A 10,980-nucleotide genomic window follows, 5' to 3' on the forward strand; every position below is an offset into this window, starting at 1 on the left:
GTGACTAATTCTGCCCCGGAAAATAAAAGTAGGCTTCTCAGAGGAGGTGACATTTGAACTGGATCTTGATAGATAGATTGGAGTTTTCAGGCGAGAAAATTTCGGGCAAGAGACAAAGAAGTCGCTATAGCCCCTATAAAGGACTGAGGGGAAAAATGTACAAATATATCATGGAGTTTTGTAAGGGTGGGCAAGGTGAGTTTGGGGATTTATGAGACACTCAGTGAACATGCAAATGACTTGTCTCATCAGTATGTAGATGAGTGGGGTTTTTTTTTTTAAGCTCCTTTTGTAAAAGGACTGAAGTCTAATCGGTTTCAAAATTCTGTACATGTGGCAGACTCCAGGCTGGAAGGCCGTCTGACAAAGGCTATTTGTATAACTAATTTGTGTTGTATTTTTCACATTAAAAAAATCCTTATAATAGTTTAAATGATAAGGATTTTGATGAACAGTGAAAACGTTTACTAGTCACATCTTGATCAGATTAATGTCATGCTCTTTTTCTTTTCAAGTTAAAAGCTGTTATATTTCATTTTTCTAGTTAAAAAAAATGCATTCGGCAAGCCATAGAAATCAAGCCACCCCTCCTTTCCTAGCTACAAAGTTAGCTTCACACAAAACTTTCACTCACACAAATACTTTCTTAATGGTCTGGGGGCAGTGAAAAACATTTTCCTAAAAGCAACCTAAAAGTTGCTGAAAAGTTAGACATTCTCCTCTGTGCTCTTTTGCTGCTTAAATTCTAATAATGGTAAGAGTTTGTCCACCTGTCAGAATAAAAGCAAAGCTAACATTTGATGACATTCAGTTAAATAGGAAAAGGCTGAGATTACTCAGTTTCCTAGTCTAAAGGAGGTACTTAATGGGTGGCTAGAGAGCAATCAAAATTAACATAGAAAGACTCCTAAAGGTAGACCCAAGATCAAAAAGAAATGAATACTATTAGAAATTCACCAGAATCTGACCCCATGGAGAGGGTTGGCTGACAGAAAGTATCCCAGGATACACCAGCGTGGTGTGATTTAAGAAAGACTGATGCTAAGATTATAATCCTTTCTCAACCTAAAATATAAAGGAAAATTTCCAGTAAACCTGGGAACTATAATGTGTACAATGAGATTTTGTAATGACAAATGCAAGCAGAGAATGGACCTTGCGGATTCTTTAACAAAAGAAGAGGGTTAAATCTCAGAACTAGAATTTAATAATACCCAACTAGAGATACCACTTCACCAGATATCAAAATGTTCTCTAAAAAAATAAATAAATAAATGTTCTCTACAACAAGGTACTGATGAAGAAACCAAATCAATGAAACAGAATAAGGAGTTTGGAAATAGACTCATGTATGTGAAAAGTTAGCATATGATAAAGGTGGTATTTCAAAGGACAGCCTGGTGAGAAGTGTTGGAATGATTAGCTATCCATTGGGGGGAAAAAAGGACTCCTACTCCACATGATAAACAAAAAGGAATTCCAGATGGATTGAGGGTGTAACTGTAAAAAAAAATCTTTGAAAATATTAAAAGTATATATATGGGAACATGTTTGTAAACCTGATGCAGAGTTGTTCATCCTGAGGAAGAAAAAAGTTCACAAACCATCAAGGGAAATATTCATAATTTTGACTAAGTAATAATTAAACCTTCTGTCCCATTTTAAAAGACACTAAAGGTTTAAAGACAGACTGTAGACTGGTAGAAAATATTTGTAACATAAATTACAGTCACATAATTAATTTCCATAATATATAAAGAACCAGAGTTTAAGAAACAAGATTACCACTTATGCATAGATGACTTACACAAACATTTTTATGCTCATTCCAGGCCTCTCTTGTGAGTGCCAGACATCTGTATTCACCTTCTACTTGACATCTCTTGCACGACTCAAAGGCTCTTCAAACTCATCAGGCCTTAAACTGAATTTATGATCTTCCCACACATACCGGGTCTTCTCCAACATTCTTTTTTCTCCGTGAAAATATCAATCTACCATTTTTATTTTTTCAATTGGAATTGAAAGAATCAATTGATCCTACCAGTGCTCTGAGAATCAATTCTATCAATTGATTCCCAGAAATCAATCAACCAGAAAGCTACGAGTCAACCTTGGTGTCTCCCTCTCTGCCATCCATCATTTCCAATCCTTCACTAAGCCTTGTCAATTGCACCTCCTTAATAGTTTTTAAGTCCATCCACTTCACCCTATCTCCAGCACTACCTCCCTCATCCAAGCCATCTGACCTTGGCTACTGCAATAGCTTCCTAGCTGGTCCCCCTATATCCACTCTGTCCTCCTAGATTCCTGTTCTTCTCAATGTAGTCTAAGTGATCTACTCAAAAGCAAATCTACTCTTACCACTCAGACTCTGGTCTTTAAATGACACTCTCCACTAAAAAGAACCAGGGCTCCATGGAGAAATGGCTGATTCCAGGTCAGCGGCATGCAATGCATGAGATAACCCTTTTCCTGCCAGGTAGCAAGGAAGCTATCAAAGACTAAGAAGTGTGTCAGAAGGAAACAGGAAGAAAAAAAAAAAAAGGAAACAGGAACCACCTTGAGTGGCCCCCATTGGCCTAAAATGAGACAATTTGGGCATAAAAAATAATGATAGAATGGATTAAAACACATTGAGTGTATAAAAATCCATGAGTTTGAATTGATAATATGAAAAGAAAGAGAAAGCCAAAACAAACAAATAGACTTACTAGTTGCCATTGGAAGTAGCTCGGTCATCAACACCTTGCTTTGAAAACTGGTAATGAAGGGGAAAGGATTAGTCTTTATTAAGAATAATGATTCTGTTTTAGGATTGCCAAATAGTCCTAATTGATGGAAAAAAGTTCCCCACAGAAGAATTACAGCGAATAAGCACAAGAGGAATGTCAGAATTATAAAATCACCACTTTTGACACGCCTAATGAAATAACTGATACAGATAATAATCATCAAGGGATGATAAAACCATTAAAGGAAAGGCGGCCGTGGAACTAGACGATATCAGGAGGCCAAAGTATCACGTCATTGACCACTCACTGTTTGTAAAGGACAAGCATCTTTACAATGGATGGATCAGACTGTCATCACCTGAACCCAGTGTTCAGTCTAAAAGGGGGATGACAGACATTTTATGCCTCTTGATGTGATCAAGATGAAGTACATAGAATTGCCTGTGAAATGCTGTGTTCTCCAAACCATTGAGCCTTAATCCAATCGAGCCTTTAGATCTAACTTCTACTTTAGAGGAAATATGAGGGATAGAGGAACAAATTAAACACATAATGAGGAAGTAACCAGACTAATTCAGAGGGTTAAATATTCCATGAGACAACTCACCTGGTTTCCTCCAAAAGTCAGGGCATGAAACAAAAAGAGGGAGTGAAGACTGTTGTAAAGTAAAAGAGATTTAAAAGGCCTAATAGGGCTTCCCTGGTGGCACAGTGGTTAAGAATCCCCCTGCCAGCTCAGGGGACACGGGTTCGAGCCCTGGTCCGGGAAGATCCCACATGCCGCGGAGCAACTAAGCCCGTGTGCCACAACTACTGAGCCTGCGCTCTAGAGCCTGTGAGCCACAACTACTGAAGCCCACGTGCCACAACCACTGAAGCCCGCGTGCCTAGAGCCCATGCTCCTCAAAAAGAGAAGCCACCGCAATGTGAAGCCCACTCACCGCAAGGAAGAGTAGCCCCCGCTCGCGGCAACCAGAGAAAAGCCCGCGCGCAGCAACGAAGACCCAACGCAGCCAAAATAAATAAATAAAATAAAATAATAAAACAAATAAATTTTAAAAAATAATAAAAGGCCTAATGAACACAATGTGTGGACCTTGTTTAGATCCTAATTCCAAAAAACCAACGGTAACAAAAGGCATGTTTTTTTAGACTATTGGGGAATATAGAGTAGGTATTAGATGATGTTAAGGAATTATTGTTAATTTTATTAGATGTGATAATGGTATTGTGGTTATGTGAGAAATTGTGGGGTTTTTTTGAAAAATTTTTATATACAAATGATGGAGATGTATGACTTTGGCAAACAGTTTGACAGTTTCCTTTTATTTATTTATTTATTTATTTTTGGCTATGTTGGGTCTTCGGCCTTTCTCTAGTTGCGGCGAGCGGGGGCTACTCTTTGTTGCAGTGAGCGAGCTTCTCATTGCGGTGGCTTCTCTTGTTGCGGAGCTCGAGCTCTAGGCGCATGGGCTTGCTTGAGTAGTTGTGGCACACGGGCTTAGTTGCTCCGCGGCATGTGGGATCTTCCAGGACCAGGGCTTGAACCCATGTCCCCTGCATTGGCAGGCGGATTTTTAACCACTGCGCCACCAGGGAGGTCCCAAGAAATTGTTCTTATTTATTAGATATGCACACTGAAGTTTTCAGAGGTAAAATGTCATAATGTATAGGATTTATTTTTAAATATTTCAATTTTAAAAAGAGAGAGACGCCTTGCAGACCCTGCTGCCCCTGAGCCTCCTGCGCCGCCCAGTCATGGTCAACCCCACCATGTTCTTCAACATCGCCATCGATGGCAAGCCCTTGGGCCGCACCTCCTTGGAGCTGTTTGCAGACAAATTTCCAAAGACAGAAGAGAACTTCCGTGCTCTGAGCACTAAGGAGAAAGGATTTGGTTATAAAGGTTCCTGTTTTCACAGAATAATTCCGGGATTTATGTGCCACGGTGGTGACTTCAGATGCCATAATGGCACTGCTGGCAAGTCCATCTATGGAGAGAAATTTGATGATGAGAATTTCCTCCTGAAGCATACGGGTCCTGGCATCTTGTCCATGGCAAATGCTGGCCCCAACACAAACGGTTCCCAGTTTTTCATCTGCACTGCCAAGACTGAGTGGTTGGATGGCAAGCATGTGGTCTTTGGCAAGGTGGAAGAGGGCATGAATATTGTGGAAGCCATGGAGCGCTTTGGGTCCAGAAATTGCAAGACCAGCAAGAAGATCACCATTGCTGACTGTGGACAAATCTAATAAATTTGACTTGTGTTTTATCTTAACCACCAGACCATTCTTTCTGTAGCTCAGGAGAGCACCCCTTCACCCCCATCTGCTCAAAATATCTTATAATCTTTGTGCTCTTGAAAAGGAGCAGGACCCTATGGTCCTTGACGCCCCCCCCACCCCGCCCATGTCCTCAGCCTGCCTTTTGTCTGTGAAAAACTTTAGCCAAAGAATAAGTTTCATCAGAGAAGTGAGAAAATGCAGAAACAAAGGAAAACAGTCAAATAATAATAGTTTAGTCATTAAGCATAGTCAAGGACCTTTAGTTCCTCCTTAAGGGCTATAGATCATGTTTTGAGCCATATCCTGTGAGCTGCCTTATAGATACTGAGACCCCCACCAGGTGGAAGAAGTTACCTACATGCTGAGCAGGCTGTAGCCATGGCATAAGCTGCCACAATTCTTACTGGCCTCAAAGAAATGGAAACAAACCAATCCTGGAACTGAAGATTAACTGTACCTAAAGCAATCGAGATGACGCTGGTCAGACCACTGATGACCAATTTCAAGATGACTGTCAGAGCTGACTGTATTGTTTCTGCAGGTAGCCCCCTCTCTGTCTATAAAAGCTCTTGTCCCCTGATTATCAGGGGGGCAGTCGGCCTTTGGACAGGTGTCCACCCCCACCCCCCCGCCCCCAGTTGCCAGACTCCGAAATAAAGCAACCTTTCCTTTCCTACCAACACTTGTCTCTTGAGAATTGGCTTTCAAGCGGCGAGCAGCCAGACCTGGGTTCGGTAACACTCTCACTGCAGTTCTTTCGGTTCCATATTTTCCTTATCCCCCTCCAAGTTTAACTGGATTGCAAAGTTTAGTTTATGATTATGAAATAAAAACTAAACAACAAAAAGAAAATGAAAACTAAAAGGAGAGAGAGAAGGAAAAAAGGGATAGATGAATCAAGTGTGGTAAATATTAATAGCTGTTAAAACTGGAGTGATGGTTATCTGCTGGTTTCTTATACTTATTCTCTATACCTTTGAGTATGTGGAATTTTTAGTTTAAAAAGTTTTTTTTTAATATGAAAAAAAAAAGCATGTCTGTTTCTGTCAACTCCCTACCTAGAATCCCTCCATGGTTTCCCACTGTTCTTCAGATAAAGACAAAAGTGCTTACTGGGTTTTACAAGGTCCTAGGAGCTGACCCCTTCCTTCCTCCCCAGGGTCATCTCATACCACAAGTCTTGCCTTCTAGAAACTAAGAATTCAGTTGGAGAACCGAGAGAGACATTTGGCATCACAAAATCGATTTAATTTTGCACGACTACTTATAGGAATTGGTTATATTCTCTGTGGCCCTAAGCCATTCATTCTAGCAGCTGCCGTTGAATGTATGGTGGTACCTGTTAATAGTGTCCAGTGGTTAGGCCACTCCAACATGGCCAAGTGAGAGGTGTATCAAAGCCCACAATTCTACTTATGCATTTGAAAAACTAAAATTATTTTTTTAGAAAAACTGTACAAAGGGATGTCTTGAAGATCCCTCTTTGAAAAGGGTTTTGGGTCCATTCCACAGCCATCGGCCACTGCCCTAATCTAGGCCATGGTTGTCTTGCTCCTGGCCTAGGGCAGCAACCTCCCAGCTGGTTTCTCAACTTCCAGTTTCCTCCCCTGTGATCCATTTTCCATATGACAACCAGAATGAATTTCTACAGTGCAAAAGTAATCATGTCCCTGCTCTGCTTAAGTAGCTGCCTGTTGCTCCCTAGAGAAATCCTGAACTTCTTAACAGGCTTGGAAAGCCCTTCAAGGCTTCATTCTCTCTCTCCAATCTCATATTTCCCTATTTCCCCCTCCTCTTCCCTACCCTCCAACTCAGAGGTTCTAGACATACCAAACTTCTTCCAGTTCCTCAAAGAAGCTCTCTTCCCTCACCTCTGAGCCTTTGAACGTGCTTTGCAATCTGCCTGGATGGTTCTTCCCACCACTTCGCCTCATCCTTCAGTGGAGTCACTCCTGACTCATCCTTCAGATGTCAGCTTAAATGTTGCTTTTTCTACTTGTCTTTGTTGTGTTTTCATAGTATCCTCTATTTAGCATTTACTATGCTGGATTGTCATTTCTCACTTAATTACTATAAACTTCTCTAAGGCAGAGTCAGTCTTGCTTCAACTGTATCCTCAGCATCTGGTGCAAAGCCTGGGGAATAATAACAACTTGATAAGTGTCTGTCAAATGAACGAATGAACGAAGTCTCTATGAAAATAGCCTGCTAGATAGCTTACCTGATTCCACCTTCTTCTCCTCTAATTCTTGTTAGACTTATCTTTCTAAAGCACCACTGTCATCACACTAAAAGCATTTAATTGCTCCTCATTTCTTACAGATCAAGTACAAAAGTTTTCAAGTGCCTCCATATTTTTTTCCTATGCTGTCTATCCAAATTTGTATTATGAGGAAGATTTTTTTTTTCTCCAGAAATGATAAGTTGTTTGTTTGTTTTTGCAAGAAAAGAATTAAAACTCCCAGGGCTCCCCACCAGCTTTCATTTACAGGGACTGCAAGGGGCAAGGTGGATCCTCCAGCTGTCCTAGAGCAGCCCAGAGTAGCTAAAGTGGGGAGAGAGGAAGTCCTACTGGCCACTTTTTCCTGGGGGAAAAGTGCATAATGCAGTGAAGGAGAAGGTGAAAAGCAGGAGTTGCTACTATAATGATTGGATGTGTTACCGAGTCCAAGCTCGCTCTGCTCGCCGCACGACAGGCCAATGAATCGGAGACGAGGTGTTGAGGCAAAGAATACGACTTTATTCAGAAAGCCGGCCGACTGAGAAGATGACAGACTAGTGTCTCTGAAAAACCATCTTATCTGGGTCTGGATGCCAGTTTCCTTTATAGAATCAGAGAGGGAGAGTCGGTGAGGAAGTAAAGTAAAAAGGCAGAATAGAGAGGGAGAGGCGGTGAGGAAGTAAAGTAAAAGGTCCATCAGTCTTGCAAAACATCTCCTGGAGTCACCAGCCTTGGTGAGGGGATGTGTTAGTTTCTTTTTTTCTTGCAGCCACTCACAGGTGGGCAGGGTTCCCTGAGGCAGGCCATTATGTATGATTACAATAACAAAAGCAACGAAAAGCACAGGTTAGGGACTTCCCTGGCAGTGGTTAAGAATCCGCCTGCCAATGCAGGGGATACAGGTTTGAGCCCTGGTCCGGGAAGAGCCCACATGCTGCGGAGCAACTAAGCCCGTGCGCCACAACTACTGAGCCTGCGCTCTAGAGCCCGCGAGCCACAACTACTGAGCCCGTGTACCACAACTACTGAAGCCCGCGCGCCTAGAGCCCGTGCTCCACAACAAGAGAAGCCACCGCAATGAGAAGCCCGCACACGGCAACAAAGAGTAGCCCCCGCTCTCCACAACTAGGGAAAGCCCGCGCCCAGCAACAAAGACGCAACACAGCCAAAAATAAGTAAATTAAATAAATTTAAAAAACAAAACAAAACAAAGGTTAAAGTCAAAGAAACAGATCCAACGTGGAGTCTGATTCAGCTCTTCCCTGCTACAGATGCACAGCTAAAATCTAGTTTCCATGGCTACAGCCTCTTGACACACGCCAGGCTGACTAGACCCCAGATCATGGATGCATAAACCTCTCGTGTTCAGGATTGTGCTTGTCAGCGGTAACACTGAAGCATCAGGAAGATGCCTTCTACCTCACTTCCACTGGGGAATGTAGTTTTTAGCTTTTTAGCCCCTGTAGTTTTTAGCTTTTTAGCCCAGCATACACATGAGAAGGAGGTTGAAATGCATGCCAGGTGCCAACCGACCATACCAACCAAATAGATGGGGGAGGGATAGATGGCAGAAGTAGTAGCTTACAGTGGCAGCAGCAGCAGGAAAGTGTCAATGACTTTGAACCTTCTTTGTACTTATGAACGAAACTGCTCAAGTCTATGACAGTAGCCTGATTGTCACAAGATGATGTATATTTCCATCATTGAAGCTCTTGAGCCTCAGTGTACTAACTCATAAAATGACATGGTTAGACCAGATTTCTATTACTTTAGAAATAGTCAAACTCAATAATTACATTGAAGTAAGAGCAGCATATTCATTTAGAGAACAGCAGGAATATTTTGATCTAAAGCAAAACACATTTTCATGCTTTCAAGAATATATATAATAGCATCTGTAATTGGACTAATGATGCCTTGCCCAGGAAACCAATTTTAGCAAGCAGATAAAAATTTTTGTCATCAGCGTACTGATTTAGTGCTTATATTTAGCATATCAAGTGTTTACATGTTGTATGTAAATGGTTGCCTCTAAAGGGATTGAATACAGCCTCTCCACTCATTAGTCTTGCCTACACAATTAATTTATTTAACAGATTTTCATTATAGAAAATACAACAATACGGTTCAGCTCAACTACAAAGTCAATGTTACTGGTATATTCATTAAGGAAGTTTAATTGTAATTATTAGCTGTGGTAGCAGCTACAATGATCATTTGAGAAAATACTATTGTATCACTGTACCCGACAACCTGCCTCCTTGTATTGCCTCTGAATTTTCTAGTGAGTAATAACTTACGTGAATAAATCTATGTCCTACCTCTTAAGCAGGCAATGTGGCATTATGGAAGGATCTGGCTGGCTTCAGGGACCTCCCTTTTCCCTTCTACCCACCAAGTCTCTGACCCTGAGCAGTTATGTTTAAATGTAATTTTATTTTCAGTTTAGAACAAACTGAACATGAGCCCAAAGCAGAGTCAGCCGCAGAAGATAAACAGCATGCATTGGGCCACAGATGAAAAGTCATGATAAAGCTTCAGCACTCATGAGATAAGGGTGTCAAGATCCAGATGATCCAAACATTGAAAATCATGGTATATAATTTAATGTTTAAAAAGATCTCACATTCAGATCCCCTCATGCACATGAGTGTTGGCCCAGTCACCTACCATGTATGGTGTCTACGTATTGGGCATGTGAGCTGCAGTCCTCTCTCTTTCGCCTGCTGCTGTTCTGCTAGGTTTGTGTCTCTCACAACCACCTCCTTTGTCATTGTGTCACACTGTCATGACAATTTTAAAGGAGCTCAATTACTGTGAAATCAGGATTTTTAAACTCTGGAAGTTTTAACATTTGATCCATCATTATGTCAGTAGTGGGACGCCACGAAAGGAGAGGTAGAATCTGCTTCTGTTTTCGGTATCCACACACAACAATTAAATCAATGAGCAGCAGGAACTCTTGTCTCTGTGGCTGTACCACCTGGGTCTTTGTCTGTATAACACCCCGGCAACTGTGCCCTGCAGTTCTAACATACTTTGCCCTAGCACCCAGGATAGGGTAGTTTTGAAGGTGGCTTGGTGAGAACCAAGATATTAGAGCTACTGATCCTCCATCAATGGGGCAACATTTGCTGGAAAGAGTCCCCCAGACATTATGAATTTCAAGGCACAAATTCTAATTTTCTACACTGTAGAACTGCCTGTAAGTACAAAACATATGCATGATGCACATACAAAGCAATGACTGCCAGGTTCACCTTAGGAATATCAAGGCATAAAGCGTAGGAGAAGGACCACAAAGTAGGAGTTTTAATTAAAGCAACGTGTAGTTAATATAGCATTGGAATGGAATTCACAAAAGAGATTGGCCAGCAGAGATTAGATCCTATGAGAATTCAAGCTTCTGTAATGGATTTTAATTACATTCCTGAAATAGAAGTCTACAAACAGAATTTGAATAGATGGCTTAGATAAGTCTTTGCTCCACTGACAAATTTTACTAACAATATTCTCAGTCTACCAAAATTTGAAGGTGATAAGTTGATAAAGAAACATTCTAAAGAGAATTGTCAGAAAAGAGATCCAAAACTAATGTGTTTATACAATTTAAAGTTTTTTTTTTAGGCGAGTAGATCTCACAGAAGTTTATGCCATTGGTAGTAAAGAAGCATAAGCATCATTTTAAAATCTCTTTTTCTCTCTTTAGAATTTTCAGGTCAAATATTCTGCTAAGTT

The 10,980-nt window shown here is 41.1% G+C and overlaps 1 protein-coding gene across 1 annotated transcript; it reads left to right on the forward strand.

The window, feature by feature from the left end:
• The first annotated feature begins 4,493 nt into the window (after positions 1–4,493).
• On the forward strand, positions 4,494–4,988 carry LOC130706410 (peptidyl-prolyl cis-trans isomerase A-like). Its single transcript, XM_057538318.1, has one exon. It carries the CDS (start codon positions 4,494–4,496, stop codon positions 4,986–4,988), a length of 495 nt encoding a protein of 164 aa, XP_057394301.1.
• Positions 4,989–10,980: the final 5,992 nt, after the last annotated feature.

The sequence above is a fragment of the Balaenoptera acutorostrata genome, chromosome X (assembly GCF_949987535.1).
Source record: "Balaenoptera acutorostrata chromosome X, mBalAcu1.1, whole genome shotgun sequence".
In the NCBI taxonomy this organism is placed as follows: domain Eukaryota; kingdom Metazoa; phylum Chordata; class Mammalia; order Artiodactyla; family Balaenopteridae; genus Balaenoptera; species Balaenoptera acutorostrata.

Excerpts from the sequence above, each read along its gene's own strand:
- LOC130706410 (XM_057538318.1), top strand. The coding sequence starts at position 4,494 with ATGGTCAACCCCACCATGTTCTTCAACATCGCCATCGATGGCAAGCCC.